Here is a 19,901-nt window from a genome sequence, read left to right as displayed (position 1 = left end):
GATTTTATTAGATCAACCTTTGTTCTGTCTCAGTTTGTGTATATGATTAGCATTTCTTCTTTTAGGCAAAATGTCTTTTTATAAGTTTTAATGGGAGGGATGTACTTGTGATAATGACAGTAATGGACAATATGACCCAACTTAAAATATTGTTTTGCAGTGAGTTACTTTTTAGGGTTAACCCTTCGATATGCCTGATTCAGCAAGGAAACGCCTAAAACATGCAGGGCATTGAGCCTGGAGGACCAGGTTTGGGAAACACTGATTTAGAGCATAGTTGTAACCACAACAACCACCTCTTTCTATGCATTGTTATTTTAATGTGTTATTATGCTGTTAGTTTAAAATATATTTCTCTTTAGTAGTAGTTTTACAGGGTAACGCCTTGACTGCATTGAAATGTCATCTTACTGTCGGTTTAAAATGGGTTTATTAATGTTATTAGTGTGAAAGTTCACCTTCTTAATGTATAACCATTAACTGGATCTGCTGAGTAGCCATTAGTCACAGCGCCTCTAGATGGATTCTTTTTAGGCAAAATTATTTTATATCTTATTCATGATAACTTGAAATGAATAAATATGTTTGACATTTCTCAAGCCAAACTACAGCTATTTCATTTTTAAAGAAAATGCCCAAAAAATGTTGCATAAGCCACAAATGGCAATGTGTAACAGAAATATGGTGGCAGATACCAGGGCAGAGAGCCGGGTTGGTTACATCTCCAGAGAGGTAGAGTTTGATGCTGGGCTGTCCACTCACATGGAGCTTTTTCACCAACTCTTTTTCCTTTGTCACATCAATGACTGCCAGCTTGACCTCTGACCCCTGAAGCTCTGCAGCAGCAGCTTCAAATGCAGCTGCAACACGATGACCTTCTGATGTCAGTGGAGTGTCTGACAGACACACAGAGGGAAGATGAATGTTAGGAGCTTTTTCTCTAAGGGTGTTTCACACAAGTGTAACTTATCCAGCCCTGAAGGTTAAACCCAGCTGTGTGTTTGTGCGTGTCAGTGTGTGACTTACAGAAGTGCACCAACAGCTGCTTGTGTTCTTTCAGAGCCCTTTTGAAGTTCCCCTTTTCAAGCTGCAAAATGCCTTCTTTCTCTGGTATCATTGTGTCTCCCTGCAGGTCAAGTTGTGCGTCCGATGCAACGGACACACACAGACAGAGCATCGCTCCGAGCAGCAGCAACCCCAGCTTCTTCATGACCGACTAGCCAGTTTGACAAGCTGGACACTGGACGTCTTTCAGAAGAAAGTGAGACGGTGGACTTATAAAAGGTGGGTGTGTCTCTCTCTCTGTGTAGGTGTGTGTGTGTGAATGCTTTTGTTATCTGCTAACAGACTCAACAATCAGTTGCTTATTAACTTCTCTCCCAGAGGCCTGCTGTAATTCTGCTATTGGCTGCTGCTCATATCATATCAGTCCTAATATCAACACGTCCTTCACCTACCAGACTTTAAAGGTCAACAAGGAAAAGGAAACAACTACCTTATAATTCACAAGATGCATGGAAGCATAAGAAAATTTTAGTAAAACAATGGTCTTCTGATCATAAGAATAGAATAAGTAAATTTATTCATAAGTACTGACTAAGCTGATTTTCCCCTTATCAAAATGATGGTCAATGTAATATCAAATTAACAGTTTCAGACAGATTTGCTTCAACCAAAATAAATACCATAAAAAGAGCCTGAACAGTTGGTAGCTTTGTTGCTTTGCAGCAAGAAGATTCAGAGTTCCAGCTCCAGCCCAGGGACTTTCTACACAGAATTTGCAAGTTTGCAGGAATGGTTTCTCTCCGTGTACTCCGACTTCTTCCCACAGTGTTGGCGGTGTTAATACGTAAACTGTCCTTGTCAGTGGCTGCGCCAGGGGGGCACTAAGGGGTGCTACAGTTCCCCCTGGAAAAGTCATAGCACCCCCATAAAATATTAATTTAATTTTTTTTTCCCATCTGATTTAACATTATTTATATGTAGGTGTTGCAGCATTTTCATCAAAAGACACAAAATAAAAATAAATTATATACTGAGTTTAAAAAATAAATAAATAACCCCACAAAAGGATTTGAACTTTGTCTATGTGTATTATCACCTCCAGGAAACAATTGACATGTTGGCTCCGCCCCCATGCAGACGTGGATCAATTCTCCCCCTATCATTCCAGGGTATTTGTCAGCAACTGACCAATCGGCGGTTGCAATTTGTCAGAAAGTGTATATACCTTATCTAGATGAACTGACTTCGATAATATTGACAGTGTTTATTGTGGCGGCACTGGATTGAAATCAGGAATATTGTACAATTTAAATTTCCCAATCACCAAAGGCTCATAGTTACCTTTTACATTCTGGAAATATACGCAACCTTAAAACAAGCACCTTTGTCAGTCTGGCTTTACGCCCTTTTGGCGATGTGTAACACTCTAGGAATTTCCATTCCGCGTTATAAGTTACCACATTTCAGCGAGCTGGGTGAAGCTCTTCTGAGCAAGCGCCTTCGCGAGTTGATTAATTAAAACATATCATGATTTGTTAAATACGGCGTGAGGCCGTGGGTTAGGAGAATGGCAAGAGGCCATGAGTTTTAATATTAAGCCAGCTGAATCTGCGAGGAGAGATTGAGATCTCTAGAAAAAGGCCAGGAGGTGATTCCAACCTTCCCCAGAGAAAGCGAGGAACATCTCCAAATAAACGAAATATCAGATTTCTTGGTGTGGCCTGAGATATATGAATAAAGGAAAAAGCAGAGATTGAGATCTCTATATAGTTGATGTAAAGCGCTAAGAATAACGTTTAAAGGTCAAAGGTTTTTGTAAAACTGACTGGGCAGAGCAAAAACCAAAATCCTTGATTTCTGCTGATTAGAGAAGAAATCTTTCAGTTAGAAATAAGGGGCCTGAAACGAGTCTGAGACAAATACTGAGAAGTCTCGAAGTTTAGGAAATTGAGTTTTTTAAAGAATATTTATGTGAATTAAACTGCAGTATGTGTTTCCTTAATTTCTTTGTCTAAGATCTCTGTAAGAGGAGTTGGAGTTAATTTGTCCCTTGGCTGAATAATTGTGGTCCTAACATAAGAATATTCTATTGTGTGCACACATTAAAATTGACCAATGGCTAGTTAAATCAGTAGCCAACAAAATTTATATTTTTATAAATATAATAGCCAATAAGTTATATATATATATATTAGAATCCCCGGGGAGAGGAAATTTCACAGGAAGTGGAGAAAAGAGCAATATTAAGAAGAAAATAAATTGAATGAATGTGCTGAGACGAATGCTGAATAATTGGGAATGAATGTGTATGTGTCTGCTGTGTAAGTATTCAACGGCATGCTCTGTATATATTGTAAACTTTGAAATGTGCATGTTTTGGCTTATTAAATAGATAGATAGATAGATAGATAGATAGATAGATAGATAGATAGATAGATAGATAGATAGATAGATAGATAGATAGATAGATAGATAGATAGATAGATAGATAGATAGATAGATAGATAGATAGATAGATAGATAGATAGCATTTATTGTCATTGAACAGAATTCAACGAAATTTCCATTGCAGCTCCCGTGCAAAAGGTCAAATATAAACAGTATAAATAAGCAAACACACAATAATAATAATAACAATATATACAACTAAATTAACTAAAGGCACTCAACCACACCAATGAAGTAGCAGCAGGTCCAATTATGGCAAAGTACAGATAATGTGACAGTGCAAAGTGCAGAACAATATGGCTGTGTGGGGATGGGGGATATGTATGTGTGACTGCGAGGTTATGATATGTGTGGGAGGGGGGGGGCGGCAGGGAGTAATGGCTCTGACGGCTGTGGGGAAGAAACTGTTTCTCAGTCTGTTTGTTGTAGTCCGTATATTCCTGTACCGCTTGCCTGATGGCAGCGGCACAAACAGTCTGTGGCCCGGGTGGCTGGAATCCATGGCTATGGATTCAGCTCTCTTCTTGACCCGGTCTTGAAATGACTGATTGCTTTCAAAGTGGCGTTGAAGCGTTGAAGCTGTGCTCTGCTTAAGAGTTAAAAGTTGGTCTTTAATTTTGTCTGCAATTGTTCTATACCATTCATAAATTGTGTAATAACGATAGGAAAATATAGCCATATCTACAGCCTAAGTTACACTGAGAGAAAAGAAAGGCGTTTTTGGCGGATGCACACACGAACATTCCCTCCCACACTTTCTACCCCGCTCTCTCTCTCTTTCTCTCGCCTCCCTCCCACCCTTTCTATTTTTCTGTCTCTCCCTCCTCTGTTTCACTACACGTCACCGGTCCCGGATCTTTCGTGATTTGAGACCATTTCTTGACCAGCATGTAGTCCACAGTATCTAAGACAGCCCACTTCCTATTACGGCTAACTAGCCCCCATCCTTGCTCACCAACTGAAGAGAAGTGCAGCATAGCTTTTCCTTTTTTCACTACTCTTTGCTCAAAACAAAGAGGTTTAAAGCATATAGCCTTAAATTAACTCAAATAAAACAGACTTTCATCTAAATAATCATTGTTCTGTGACACTGAACTATGTTGAACATCTTTTAAATGTATATTTTACTGTAAATAGAGTTGAAAAGCTGTAGAAAAACTCACTTAACTGCTATATCTATTGAAAAATATATAACATATTTAGCAATATTAAGCAACAATAAGCAAGCAATACTACAAGGAGCAGATATAGTGAGCGCAACTAACTAAATCAATCAACTCATTCCTTATGATTTGATTCACAGTAGATCCATGATTATATTACATTGGTGCCAAATTAAAGAATTAAATAATTGGAAGCAGTCACTATTCAGTTGAGCTCTTTGCTAGTTTAATTTTAATAGCTAATAAATTTAGATTCAAAGCAACATAAAAAAAAAACAGACGTTATTGGTGGTGGCCATGGCAGACGAGGACCAAAAGGTAGTTTTTCCCTGAAAGAATCAGATCACTAACCAACCATATTTTATATTTTTAAAAAGAAATACACTAATTAATTGAAGTTACATTAACTAGTTCTCTGAGTAAGAACGCAAGGAAAGGAGAGACGCACAAGACAATAAAATGGCTTTAACTGCAATAAATTCTGAGATCTCTGAATTAGTAAAATAAGGAAACTTGAAGAAATAATGACAGGCAGAAGTGAAAATTATGTGTTCTGGCAAGAGAAAAATAATAATAACTAGTGTCAATAAGTAAGCGATAAGATAAATAAGATAAAGATAAATTAGGGAATTAACTAGATTACCATGACACTTTAAATTATGTCCTAAATACCTGGGGAAGAGAGGTATGAAAGTGTTATTGGTTTGGACATCGCCTGTTAGCCGCTAACGCTAGCGACGCTCCTGCAGGCGCCATTACTACATGGTGAGTCTGTCCACTAAACCAGGGTGTTCCAATGTGGGATGAGCAGGAATCTGTCACAAAATGATTGTAGTGCCTTTATTTACTACCCGATTTCTATAAACATGGTTTAAATGAAAACTGAGGAAATTGCTGATGTTTGTAAGTATTCTCCCTTGATATAAATCTATAAGCAGTTTGGTTTCTATCAAGATGCAAGAGAGGACTAAGCAAATTGCTCTTTTATATTGGTGAATAATTACATAGTTCCTGCTGTTAATTTTATTAGTTTGTCAAACTGTAACAAACCATAACTCATATATTTCATATATGGGACATATGAAATATGTCATCCTAATTGATGATTAAATGTTCAAACAAATGAGGCAATTAGTCCCGTTTTTGTCATTTATTAAAGGTTTAACAATGACAGCAGCTGCAGAGCACCACAGCAATGGGGATTTAAGCTAATAAACAGGTGAAACAACTTTAAACCATTGACAACCGATACAAAATCTTCATTAACCCACAGAGCAGAGAGTAATATATTGACCAGAATGTCTTGCACTGTAGCTAACTTTCTGCTTTTGAAATGGTCTCTAGTCAGGTTCAGACAGGTTTTCTACCATTTTAGAGTTCACTTCAACCGGACCGAGACTGAGGTTTTTAGGTGGACCGGAGTTTGGTTTTTACATCCGTTTTGGAATTCAAATTTGCATTTTGACCTCCCCCAAAAAATCTGACTTTCTAAACAAACGGATTAGAGTCTGATTCAGGACTCTAATCCTGGGTTGGTCTGAATGCACCCTTAAACTACTTTCATAGATAGGAGATTCAATACAGTCTTTAAACTAATGAAATAACTGATCAAACAATATTACACTTATCACTTACACAAATCACCTCCAGAAAAGCTTAGGCCTTTTGCTTTTTCCATAATTTTTCACGTTAACAACAGTAACTATGGTACTCTCCAAATGTATATAACCACTCAGATTAAAAATGTACAAAAACAATAATACAAGTTTCTCACTTACATTTTTGATATACTGTACAAATAACCAACCCTGTAAATATTTTTGCAAATATTAGAGGGCCTTAAGTACATGATTTTTAACCATATATTTTAACATACCTGTTTAAACTGTCATAATGTCCTGGGGCAGATAATCTGTGAAAAAAAAATCTACCTCGTCCTTGTGGTCTTACTGCTATCTGCAGAAAAGCACCACTCCTGGTAGGAAAAAACAAACCAGAGCCAGGAGGATGGTCTTAAAGTTGTCAGTCACTCTCATATATGTGCTGCTCACACGCTCCTTCATGCCGCAGAGCACTTACAAGCTCAAGATTGCCAGTTACCTAATGTTACGGGAAAACTGTTTATCCGTTGTCATAGGTCGACATGCTAACTAGCCTTAGCATTCACAGCTGTGGGGGAGGAGCTGTAGCATAACAGAGAGCAAGGGAGAGGGTAGGGGGTGGAAGATTAAGAAATAAAATCAAGAAGTTATTCAAGCAACTTATTGTTTCGTAAATCAGGATTTTATTGGAGGGTTATGAACTGGGTCACATTATTGTGGAGGGCCATAAAATTCCTCTTAAATCCCTGCCCCTCACCCCCCAAACACTTTCCATTTGTTGAACAGTGCAGTGAGAGTCAAGAATGTTGGACTGTTTATACGTATACTCTTACCTTGCATCATGATCCTGAAACAACACTGGACAGAATACTCGGAAATCCCCTGGAAAGAGATTTGGGCCACTATGAACTAACAACAGTGCTGATGCTGTCTTATGCAGTCTCTGTTTTACCTGTGTTTAGACGTCATACTAATGACATTAGGCTGATTGATATTCTAAACCATTTTGAACCACACCCTTGAGGTCAACATGCAGTGCTAATTTTCTTAATTCATTCTTAGTTTTTGGAACACTTTTTTACCCCAGCTTTATTGACTCCAAATATCTCCTCCTCCTAGCAAACTGGGTTCACCCTCCCCCCACCACCTACTTCCTAGTCTCCTTGCAGTCAGTGACCTGTTTGTCAGACCAGCCTGCTCAGTATTTATTGTTTGCTTGATTGCTGCCCATTCATCTCTTCCTGTCCCCACACTCCAACCAGTTTGCTAAAGTTTTTTTCCCATTAAAGAGGGAGTTTTTCTGTTTTTCTCATGATTATGAGAAAAACTAAGCACCCATCTATAGGGAAGTGACACATTTTTTAAGCAAATTGGCCCACTTTTTCATCCATTTCAACTGGAATTGCTTCAGCGAAAGTAGCTTAAGTCACAGTGTTGGCAGGTTTTATTTAAATATGCACACTTGCATCTCAGTTATCAGAATAACATCAAAAAGCACAGCTACTTTGAAATACAATTCAAAAACTAAAGCCAATATAATGTGGATTTACTACACTTAGTATTATTTCAAATATGTATTTAATCTTAAGAAATTTCAACCAAAGATAGGACGTTCTATACAGAAATCTATACAGAAATGTCAGCCAAAAGCAAGTCCAGCTGCTCTACAATATATGCACTCAATACCTGGTTGGGTATCTTTTTGCATAAATCACTGCAATTTAATGCTGCATACATTGAAAACTTATAGAACTTATTTAATGTGTATCCAGCAAATTGTATCATCTATTATTACCCCTAGAAACTTTGTTTAATGCACTCTTTCTATGTTAACATCCCCTAATATTATACAGTCTGGGCACTTTTATTCATTGTTAGTGAATATCATGAATTTTGTCTTGCTCACATTTAGTGATAACATATTCATATCAAACCAACTTTTAATTTTTAATAAATTCTGAGATAATAGTATTTAAAAATTGTTGTAGATTCTCACCAGAAACTGATATATTTATATCATCAGCAAATAAAATAAATCTATGAATTGATGATGCCTTACGTATGTCATTACTGTATAAAAGGAATAATTTGGGAGCCAAATTCTATTCTATTCTATTCTCAGGGAATTCACTGTCCATCAAGAACACAAGGGAAGAAAATGAAGACCTCTCCAATGTCCTGTAGAAATCTGAACTCAGGCTAATCTCTAATGTTGTAGTGGAGTTTTTGGGTGATTTCCCATTAGCATTTCACAGCTTCATTTGGTTTGGTCCACCCTTACACTGTACTCCACAAGAGGATGTCCACTATGAGCTGCCAATGAGGCAATAAGTTATTGAACATGATGCTCGAGGTTGGTATTGTAGTAATTTAAAAGTTTTCAAATCACATTTTTATTTGAAAATGTTTTTGGTTCCTTTTCTCACTTTGATTTGCTAAATAGTTTGTTTCCTTTCCAACAAGGAAACAAAATTGTTGGAAAGTTTGTTTCCAACTATGAGCAAACCAGTTGACCTGAGAAAGACCTATATATTTTTGAAGACCAGAGTTTGGATGAGCTTGTATCACCCTCAAACATAGAGTCACACAAAGTGGACTGAGCAGATCTGTAGTAAAGAAATTATTCTGTTCATATTTTCTTCAATATATTCACAACAGAATCTAGCAGAGGGCATTGCAAAACATAATTCAGGAAAAACTCAGTTGGTCAGGCGGCTTTTTTGGTCCTAGCATCACACACTTGGAATACATGACCATTAGAATTAAGAAATATCACATTATCCAATAGTTTTGGAAAATCTTTTAAACAATGTCTTTTATACAATCAAAACTACATTCATGTTTTAAATTAATATCTCTGAATTAACAAATGTTTTTGAAGGGGATTTTTCTGCCATAATCCAAGAGCACACATGTTCAGTCTGAAAGCAGAACTTCATGTCTGTCTTCTCAAAACTTGTAATGCTTGTACTCAAAACTTCTCCTCACGCTTAGACTTGGTCTCTGCTCGGACTCTGCTCGCTTACAAAACATGAAACTGCCTTTTGGCACAGTCGCCTGGCAACCTCTCAGCCAATACTGGGTGCGTTTATTTCCTTTTAGCAGGTGTGCCTGTGTGGCTATTATCGATTGTATCAACCTGCATCATCCACTGGATGTAGGGAGAAAGAAAGATGTCAGCTTTCTGCTCTGTAGTACACTAAACATCATCATCATAAACCTCCCCAAAGGACCCCAATTAAAAAAAAATCTGAACTAAACTTTTGATAATAACAAAAACAAAATTAAAGTAAGTGACAAAAGATAATATTTCTTACAATCTGAGGTATTACAATTATGTTAAAACTGCTTCTGCTTCTTTTCTCATTTGAGCCTTTTAACAACTTCAAACATTTATAGAAAACATCAAAAATACACTTACTGTTCACCTATTACTCTATGCATTTCAACTATAAATAATCTAGGAATGCTTATGAAAAATACCTTAAAATGTTTAACACACCAACCTGTATCAGCTGTTTGAGATGTATGGCAAGCATTCCAGTCATTGCTTTTACATGCTTATCTATGCAGAGTCATGAGGAAGTTGGGGCCTAAATGCAAGCATTCATTTAGGTGTGATATTTCTTTCCTGCTGTGATGAATCTTAAATGTGACTTTTCCTTCTTGCCAAAGATAAGCTACCTGTATTTTGAGTTAAAAGCTCAGAAAAAGTGCAGTGTATGCAGCATGTTTTTGGAACAGTCATATGACAAATTAATTTGCAAAATTTGCACCATATTTAACGAGACCCTGAGCAGATGGAGAAAACCAGAAGCTTCATGGATCCAGACAGCATGTCATCTTTCATAAACGTACAGTTTCTCGCCACATTGTGGACAGGAGTGATGTGCATCTTGCAGTCCTCTCATGCACAGTGGAATCAGACAGAAACCACAGAATAACCTGAAACACAGAACAGTTAGATCCGCCTGCTGAGCTTCAACACTGTAATTCTTCTGTGTGTACATGCATGCGTGTGTGTGTTTTGCTCCCACCCCATTAATGCTATAATGACACATGAGCACACAGCAGTCCTCCCAGCGACATACGCAACGTTACTGGTGACAAGCTCGAGGCAGTGAGGACAGCGTACAAATCCAGGAGAGTCTCTCAGACTGTTCAGTATGATGGGAACTGGCTGCGGCTGGGACACGACCACTACTGTCGGAGCTCTGCTGCCTCTGGAGGCTCGTTCACCAACTGCCAAGAAGAAAAGAAACATGGAGCCAAATATGTACAAGAAATTAGTAGCCAATAGTAAATAGCGTTTAAAAAAATAACTCAGTACTTTGTATAAGTGGGTGGACTGTGACTCTGGAGTTTTCAGATGATGTAGCCACAGCAGTTTGCCCAGAGGGTGGAGTCAAGACAGGAAAAGCACTTGGGTAAACTGTAAAAAAAAAACCAAAAAAACCAGAATCATCACAAGTTGCAACTGGTTTTCAGTGATATGCGGTCAGGGGAGGCAGGAGAGGCAGAGCCTCACCTGTCATCATAGAAAAATAATATATAATGATCATTTATATAGCTATTTTCACCCTTTGCTTTGTACTATAAAGTACCTATTTTTCATTAGTTTAACCAAAAATACAAAGATTTTTTCTTCAAAATCGCTGAATTTTAACATTTTCCCATTCAAATGCTAGGTGAGGCAGCAGCGAGCTGAGCCTCACCTGGGATTGCGTAACCTCTCACTAACTGCACTGGCTGCCATTCTATGAGAGCATGTTCCTCCTGTCTGTATGTCGCCAATAAAATGGTTAAAAAACATTTAATGTATGAACTGATTTTCCATAATTTAGCTTATGTATATAATGTACAGTCAATGTACAGCTGTTGAGTTCCTAGGACACTAAGTGTCTTCTCAAGGGGCAGTCCCCTACCTGCAAAGGTTGAAGCAGTTTCCGCTTTTCCACGCCCTCCTTCAGTGAAACCCCTGCAGGAGTTTTTGGGGATGGTAAACCTTTATAACCATTTCATCCCACGGGCAGCTCACCTCATGCACCCCTTGTATGAAGCACTTAGACGCAAAAAAGGGGACCAGCAGATAGAGTGGACCCCCGAAAGGATGCAGGCATTTGATGATGCCAAAAAGGCCTTGGCTAATGCTGCGCTTTTGACCCATCCATCTCCAATGGCTCCGGTGGCTCTAACAACTGATGCCTCTGATTATGCAGTTGGGGCAGTTTGTGAGCAATGGGTAGATGGTGCCTGGCAACCCCTCGCTTTTTTAGCAGGAAACTCCGGGATGCCGAGAAAAAATATAGCACCTTTAGTAGGGAACTGCTTGTCCTTTTTCTGGCAACACGTCACTTCTACTTCATGTTGGAGAGCAGGGACTTTACTGCTTTTGCTGACCACAAGCCTCTCACTTTTGCTATGGCAAAAGCTTCTGAAACGGCATTTGTCTGCCATTTCAGAGTTCACCACTGACATTCAGCATGTTGCTGGCAAGAATAATCTGGTGACTGACTGTTGCTTCTGTGCATTTAGGTGTGGACTACCTCGCCATGGCCACAGACCAACTGACCGACCAGGATATTCTGGCCTTTAAAACGACTGAATCCAGTTTGCATTTAGAGGAGGTCTCCTTTCATGAGTGTGGGGCAACCTGTCTTTGCGATGTCTCGACTGGCAAACCTCAACCTTTGGTCCCTATTAGTTGGTGTCGGTGGGTTTTTGATGCAGTTCATTCCCTTTCACACCCGGGCGTTAAAGCTTCTGTTAAACTGGTAGGGGCAAAGTTTGTGTGGCCGGGACTCTGTAAAGAAGTACGGACATGGGCGGCTTCCTGTTTGGCTTGCCAGCGTGCCAAGATGCAACAGCACACTAAGGCTCCACTGGAGCATTTTCCTGTTCCGCAACAGATGTTTGAACATGTGCATGTGGACTTAGTGGGGCTGCTTCCATCTCCCAGAGGTTTTACCTATCTCCTGACGACGGTGGACAGAACTACTTGGTGGCCAGAGGCAGTTCCACTGTCATCAACCACTTCGATTGATGTGGCTCGGGAATTTATGGATGATTATTTTATTTTTAATCTTTTTATGTTGTTCTGTCTGTTTTTGTTTATTAAGGACCATATATGTGTCTGAATAGAAAGGTTTGATTGATTGATTGATTACTGAGCAGATAAAAAAATGTACAAGAAATTTATTTCACAATATATACTTGCAAAGAAAAGGTTTCATTTGCTGTTTTTAGCCCTTGCTGTAAAAGGTTTGGCCAAAACTGCTTTTTTAAATCACATGAAGAAGAAAAGTGTTAAAGGAGGAAGGCTCGTTTAATTGGTGAATCTCTGATAATGTCATCTATAAAAATAGAAAGTTTCTCTAAGATCACTGAGAAAAGCTGAGGCATAACGGGGAGTTAGACGTCTTACCGGCCTCTCCATACGTTGGAGGAGGTGTAGATGGGGACTGGGTGGAGGTATAGGCTGGAGGAGAGGAGTGGTTATGTTGTCCTGCAGACTGAATGGAGCAATGGCTGTTGGCTTCCTCATATGAAGGTGGTTCCATCAGCAAATTATCCAGTTAACCAGGTCGCTGCTGAGACAGAGGGTAAAGGAAACAAAACAATGTAAAACATCCTGTCATTATTTTTCTGGTATGTTTTAACATCATTTCCATTCAGTGGTTGTTAGTTTGTCAGAAAGCTGTCACTGCTGCATGGCGCCAACATATCCTGCAGGGATCTGCTTGTAAATAAAACATTGGGGTTCTGCTGTCTAAAGCTGTAAGTTTTGGGATCCTCTGAAGAATTACACAATTTATATATATATATATATATATATATATATATATATATATTGTTGTTGCGCAACACCCCCCCCCCCTCCTTTCTGTCTCTACTCTCTCACTCTCGTACTTCCTCTTCTGAGAGGGGAGATGTGCTACCAGCTCTCCGTCTAACGGGTCCGTTGAGTTTCCTAAATCTGCTGGGATTTACCCTGTCCAGAACTGAAGTAAACTCTGTTTAAGCTGGTTTCGAGAAACGATTCGCCTGGTTATCTGACGGCCTACATCCAGGTGTCCCACCCTTCTTCCCCCTGTGAATTAGCCAGACTGAGCAGCCTACAGCCAACTAGTTTCACAGAGCACACCTGTTAACGGTCGCTTGTTCTCTATTTTGCAACTTGCATTTGTTATTGAACCAGGTAGGTTTTAGTGACTCGGTCGCGTCCCAAGCATGATGTTTTACATATGGACTACCAGCAACCTATAAAACATTTTCCACTTCTTCCTCTCCAGAATCAAACATCACAGCTATTTTACAACCATCAAAGAACTTTAAGGTGACTCATTAACTGAATGTCCACAACATCTTTTAGATTTTCTTTATGCTAAATATTTTATTAGTAAGGCATTTTTGCAAGGGTCAGTACAGCTTAATTCAGTAGCAGAAATAATCAAATAAGTAAAATCAGTCATCTAGTCTATCTTTCCCTACTGCTGACACTGAGAACTAAAAAAGGAACCTTTGAGAGAGACGGACGGAGTTTGGCGTCTCGAACCCCAGACCTGGCACGACGACGAAGAAGGTGTGGCAGCAGGAGGAAGATGTTGATCGGCGAAGGCCAGGATCTCCGCAGGTCTGATGAGCCTCCTCTACGCATGGATGCTGAGGTCACACAGGACTTGGTACTGGCAGGAAAAAAGGCACCAGTTCTTCTTCCTTGTCTTTGTCTTCATCTTTGTCTTTGGGGTCAGAACCCAGCCGATGAGAGAAGTGCGATTCGAAGCCACAGATTGTGGGCCAGACGGGTTGGTCTCCATGTGCAGGACAGTCTCCGGCTCCGTGGCCCCGGCTCTTCTTCAGCTGCAGAGTTCTTTGTCCATCTCGATCTTGGCTCAAAGCTGCCCGGAGGATCCAACGAACGGTTCCTCTTTTGCACCCACCTTATATAGGGTTCATCTGTCTGCTTAGACAGATGATCTCATATCCGTCACTGTCTTAAGAGACATCATGTCATGATGTCTGTGCCAATGTCTCAGGGTTGCTCAACCTCCTGTTTCCATATAAGGTGCTGATCATCTCTGCTCTCCTGTTAGTTCCCCTTTTTCCCTTCCTGTCACCTTTCACCTACCATCTACCTCCAACATATCAGTGATGTTTAATTGCAGTTTTACAACCTTTTACACCATTTCAAGTTCAATGTCAAAATCACATTTATATCACATTTATTTTCTTTAGCTTCTCTGATTTAGCATTCATTTATAATTTTATAACCATAACTTATTAGTTACTCTTATTATGATCTTAATGTGAGTTATTACAGATGTTTTTCTGAAAAGAAACCAAGAATAATCTATTATTCTAATTATTTGATACCAAAGTTACAGTTACTTGTTTTTCTTGTAAGTGTTCTCACAAATATAAGTGTAAGTATTATTACAAGTAAATCAATATTAATATAAGTATTTTACTTTGAATCTTATCAAATTACTCAAAATGTTTAGATTTAATTTTTTTTAAACTTTCATGCTTTAAAATAGTCTCAGCTATTTTTATAAATCTGCAGGCTGGAAACTTCCTCTTTTTCCAGGAAACCTGCTTTTCTTGTTTAATGAATCTCTCTGACTGACTATGATTTCTTATGATTAGATAGAAAAAAGTAGAATTAAAGCAAAGTTTGCATGAGACAAAAACAACACACACAACCAGATTTATTTTATTGACACTTAAGTCTACTGTTGGGCCTTGATGTCACTTGAGTGATTCATTTTAAAGATAACTTTATTTATTATTACTGTTAAACTAACTTTATTGACACTTAAGTCTACTGCTGGGCCTTGATGTCACTTGAGTGATTCATTTTAAAGATAACTTTATTTATTATTACTGTTAAACTAAAATCTCCAGCATGGGGAAGTGGGATGAGCTCGGATTTTCTTGACAATATATATATATATATATATATATACACAGTACAGACCAAAAGTTTGGACACACCTTTTAATTCAATGAGTTTCCTTTATTTTCATGACTGTTGACATTGTAGATTCACACTGAAGGCATCAAAACTATGAATAACACATGTGGAAATATGCACTAAACAAAAAAGTGTAACACAACTGAAATACCCCTTATATTCTAGTTTCTTCAAAGTAGCAACCTTTTGCTGTGATTACTGCTTTGCACACACTCTGCATTTTCTTGATGAGCTTCAAGAGGTCGTCACCTGAAATGGTTTTCACTTCATAGGTCAACCTGCCCTGTCAGGTTAATAAGTGGGATTTCTTGCCTTATAAATAGTCATGAAAATAAAAAAAACCCATTGAATTAGAAGGTGTGTCCAAACTTTTGGTCTGTACTGTATATATATACTGTATATATATAAAAAGTCCTCAGTTTAACTATTAAACATAGCTCGGAGTCCTAGTGTTGTTTTTCTTCAATTTGATTTCACCAAACATTTAAATGAACGATCACTGTCATTCAGGATTTTTCATCACAATCAGGATTATTTCTGGCCATGTTTCTTCTTTGACAATGATGGATCAATGTTTCCAGTTTTTAATAATGCGTTGAACAATTCTTAACCCAAATTTAGTAGTTTCTGCAATCTCCTTAAATATTTCCCCTGCTTGATGCATGCCAATGATTTGACCCTTCTCAAACAGATTGACATCTTTTCCATGACCACAGGCTGTGTTTTTTGATATGGTTGTTTAAGAAATTAGAAAAAACTCATTGCACCATCTGGGGTTAAATAACTTGTTGCCAGCTGAAACATAATCGCCCAATAGGAGGCTCGTACCTATTTGCTTAGTTAATTCCAACTTTTTTCAATGTGGATATATATATATATATATATATATAGCATTGTGTTGTTCTCTGTGTTGTTCTATGCCAGTTTTGCCCAAAGTGGGTCCTGGAGGGCCAGCATCCTTCATGTTCTAGTTCTCTCCCTGGTGGTAGTAACAACCTCCTTAACATGTCAATGTTCTTCTTAGTCCTTCTAATGAGCCATCATTTGATCCAGGTGCGGTAAACTAGAGAGAGAACTAAAACATGCAGGATGCCGGTGTTCACCTGTTCTCCAGGAGCGACTTTGGGCACCATTGTTCTATACACTATATGCTTCTTAGTTGATGGTTCATGAGATGTCCCTCTGAATTATTTCAGAAAACTGGTTGGACATTTTTTATCGAAAGCATCACACATTTACCTTTTTGAAGAAACTCAGGATTCACCTAGGAGCAATGCATGTTATAATTTATACATTGCAATTATGTTTAAATATTGAAGCGAGTGGGACAATAAAACAGGAAGAAATGAGGCATGACTAAAGACAATTACACAAAACACATAAATCCCATCTCATGTTATATGATATGTTCTTCTCTAACTGTGAAAAACAATGTTCTATGGGCACCACAATGTTTTATCCAAAACTTATTGATCAAGGCCAATCAGGTGGGGGAGCAGAGTGAGGAATAGATAAAAGCAGACATTGGGCTCCATCCTTAGCTTCATGAGGTGTGCTAAGGTGACCTGACTAGAGCCCTGCGCTGGATGGCTCCAAAATCAGTTTGTGTTATACACTGCATCATTGTCTTTTTATATGTAACATGACCAAGCACATAATGTTGACACCAGAAAAAGGACGTTAATGAACTGTTTGGGTATTTACAGTTGAAACGTAAAGCCTCTGCTGAATGTAGAGCTGTGATTGAGATGTGGCAGGAGCTCCTCCCCCACGCTGCTGAACAATGAGAGGGTGTGTGTGTTTTAACGCTGAGATTAGCTCTCAGCCTGCCTAACAGGAACCCAACAGACTTAAACGGACACAAACACAAGAGCACTGACTTTAGTTTCACACTTCAAAATTCAGCTTGTCTGCAAGTACAATTACGATGTTCAAAACAAAATCACCTAAAAATAAATTTTTTTAACTTTTTGTGGTTACTTCATAGCAGAAGTAATTTGAAAATGTTGATAGTTTATTCAAATTCAACTGATTTGGAGATGGTTTCTGTTTAACAATTGCACTTTGTAAAGGAAAATGATTATTTAAGTGCTAAAATACTTACAACATGTGTAAAGGTATAGCCAACACTTTTATTTGGAACAGTTTTCTGTTGAGCATGTGGGAGCTGACAATAGCAGACATTTAAACAAGCAGGGCTTTTTCCTCCCCCGCTGAAGACAGAGTAATAAATTTACATTCCGATAGGGGGCAAGAGACTTCTTGGCGCCTCTCCCCGTGCCAGACAGAGATGAGCACGAAGTGGCCCTCTTACTGAGATAAAAACCAGACCTCTGAGCTGTATAGGGGAGTTTCCGGGGTTTTTCTGGGGCCGAAAACAGGTCTCTGATTGGTTGAACAACGGAACGCCTTCGTTGCATAGATTAAAATACGGAAACACCCCTTTTGTTTAAAACGAAGTGTAAAGAGAGAGAGAGAGAGAGTTTTTGCCATCTTTTTTCTCTCCACGTTGGGCGCCTTTGTCTGTCTGTGTGTTTCGTGTTTGTTTTTTGTCTCTCCTTGTGTGTTGTTATTTTATGAGAAATGCATATCTCTGTATCTCTGCAGCTTTGTTGTTCATTGCTTTGTATGAATTAAACTCTGTGATCTGTGACGTCAACACGCCTTGTTAGTTTCGTTTTACAGCTGGCCCGCTCGCCGAGAAGAACCCGGCTGTGTTGAGGAAGAGCCGAGCCAAACATTTTGTTCAAAGTTTTAAATACATTCTTCCTCAATAACTTTTTATTAAATGAATGTTTATTATTTAGCCGTCCATGAGATTCAAGTAACCAAAAATTATGCAGATGTTCTTCTGAACCAGCAGAATCAGCCTTTAGACATACCTGTTGAATGTAGTCAAGTCACTCCGGTTCACATGGGATTTCATTCTTTTGTAAACAAGACACATCCAAGCCTGTCCACTGATTCGATCCTGACTGGCCCCTTCACATTCATCACAAGCACTAGGTTCAAACACAACACACCTGCAGGGTTGTGATCCAGACTTCAAACAGGAGGAAAGAGAATTTATAGGAGTAGTGGCCTTACCTCAGACAAAGGAGTGACTGGTCGCCTGGCCGGTAGAAGGAAATACATTTCATGCTGATAAGAGTCGTGACATTAGAGCCTGTTTAAACCTGTTTCCCCTCAGGAATTAGAAACATTTCACTTACATGTTGAAACCAGCCTTCCTGGTTTCCTCCTGGGCGGAGACAACATGCTCACCTGTAGACCTTCTTCTTCTTCTTCTTTTCTATTATGGCGGATCACAAGCAACTTTAAGGTGCATACCGCCACCTACTGTACATGAGTGTGTAGAAGCATTACTTCACATCTATTAAATTGTATTTTTTAATTTTGTATTCTTAAGATAAATAAACAATGCTTTCCTTAATTTGTGAATATCTGTTATGTTTCCTTCATTTCCTAATATACCTTTAAGATTCCATTCATGCCCCATATTTCTAACTATTCTCTTTAATTCTTCCCTTTCGAGTTCATATGACTTACAGTTCATCAATATGTGTTCTACATTTTCTTTCTCTCCACATCTCTCACATTTATCATTATTTTTCCTCCCTATTGTATAAAGCATGTCATTTAAGTAGGTATGACCTACTCTTAATCTACTAATTATTATTTCTTCTCTTCTGTTTCTTTCATTAATGCTTCGAATTCGAACTGACTTTTGTACTTCATATAATCTTCTTCCTTTCTTATCTTCATTCCACATTTTTTGCCATTTCTCCATTTCTTTACTTTTAATAAGTGATTTCCCTTCCCCTTTCCCAAAAGGAATTGAAATTGTTATTTCCCCGTCTAAAGCCCTTTTAGCTAATTTATCTGCCTTTTCATTGCCTTTTACTCCTTCATGTGCTGGCACCCAACAAAACCAAACATCAATGCCACCCCTATATAATCTAAATAAAATATGATGAATTTCTAATACTAAATCTTTTCTATCGTTTCCTTCTCCCTTAATACTTTCTACTACTGCTTTGGAATCTGTGCACACCACCACCCTGTCTGGTCGGACCTCCTCAACCCATTGCAAGCTTAGTATAACTGCCACCATTTCTGCTGTAAAAACTGACAATTGATCTGATATTCTTTTAGAAATAAATGTTTTGAACTCTGATATATATATTCCTATTCCCACATATCCTTTTAAATTCTTAGAACCATCTGTATAAATTTTAAGATAATTGTTATATGTATTTCTTAAATAAATATCAGTCTTGATCCCTATTTCATTTAAATTCCAATCATTTTTCATTGTATTAATTTTCAAATCTACATTAACCTCTGGTATTAACCATGAAGGAATAACGCTAATTGGATTAAAATGAGCTATTTCCTTGTCCTCTAATCTATACATTTTAATCCATTTCCTAACCATCCATCCAAATCCATTACTTTGGAACTTCAAATATTCCCAACAATTCTGTAAAATAATTGAATTCACATTATCATCTTTATTACTTTTAACTTTCATCCAATATGCTAAAGCTAATTTAATTCTCCTCATTTCCAGTGGAGTTTCCCCAGTTTCAATTAAAAGAGCATTAATAGGTGTTGTTTTTACTGCTCCTGTACATATACGTAAAGCCCTACACTGTAATCTTTCTATTTTTTGTAATGATGTTTTAGCTGCTGCTCCATATATTATAC

General features: G+C 38.3%; 2 protein-coding genes across 4 annotated transcripts in view; both read right to left on the bottom strand.

Annotated features, from left to right (window-relative positions):
* LOC114145503 (protein disulfide-isomerase) overlaps nucleotides 1–1,325 on the bottom strand; it is a 28,115-nt gene extending 26,790 nt beyond the window's left edge. The window contains exons 1-2 of the mRNA XM_028019127.1: nucleotides 1,027–1,325; nucleotides 696–896 (exon numbers count right to left, since the gene is read on the bottom strand). Of these exons, the coding sequence (XP_027874928.1) occupies nucleotides 696–896; nucleotides 1,027–1,210 (385 nt within the window). The 5' untranslated portion in view covers nucleotides 1,211–1,325. The remainder of the gene's footprint in view (nucleotides 1–695; nucleotides 897–1,026) is intronic.
* A 7,512-nt stretch (nucleotides 1,326–8,837) lies between these two features.
* LOC114145517 (lipopolysaccharide-induced tumor necrosis factor-alpha factor homolog) lies at nucleotides 8,838–18,463 on the bottom strand. Of its 3 annotated transcripts, none has more exons than XM_028019153.1 (6): nucleotides 18,279–18,463; nucleotides 18,074–18,214; nucleotides 12,642–12,807; nucleotides 10,548–10,649; nucleotides 10,255–10,459; nucleotides 8,838–10,162 (listed from the first exon to the last, which is right to left on the bottom strand). In XM_028019153.1, the coding sequence occupies exons 3-6, from the start codon at nucleotides 12,775–12,777 to the stop codon at nucleotides 10,057–10,059; spliced, it is 549 nt and encodes a 182-aa protein (XP_027874954.1). In that variant the 5' UTR covers nucleotides 12,778–12,807; nucleotides 18,074–18,214; nucleotides 18,279–18,463; the 3' UTR covers nucleotides 8,838–10,056. The 3 variants fall into 3 exon arrangements, with proteins under 3 accessions (XP_027874954.1, XP_027874953.1, XP_027874955.1); XM_028019152.1 differs by having other exon boundaries at nucleotides 18,074–18,193; XM_028019154.1 differs by having other exon boundaries at nucleotides 12,642–12,804; nucleotides 18,074–18,193.
* Nucleotides 18,464–19,901: the final 1,438 nt, after the last annotated feature.

This window comes from Xiphophorus couchianus, chromosome 5 (assembly GCF_001444195.1).
Source record: "Xiphophorus couchianus chromosome 5, X_couchianus-1.0, whole genome shotgun sequence".
NCBI lineage: Eukaryota > Metazoa > Chordata > Actinopteri > Cyprinodontiformes > Poeciliidae > Xiphophorus > Xiphophorus couchianus.
Note: the sequence above shows the minus strand (reverse complement) of the source record. Positions and strands in the feature narration are given on the sequence as shown.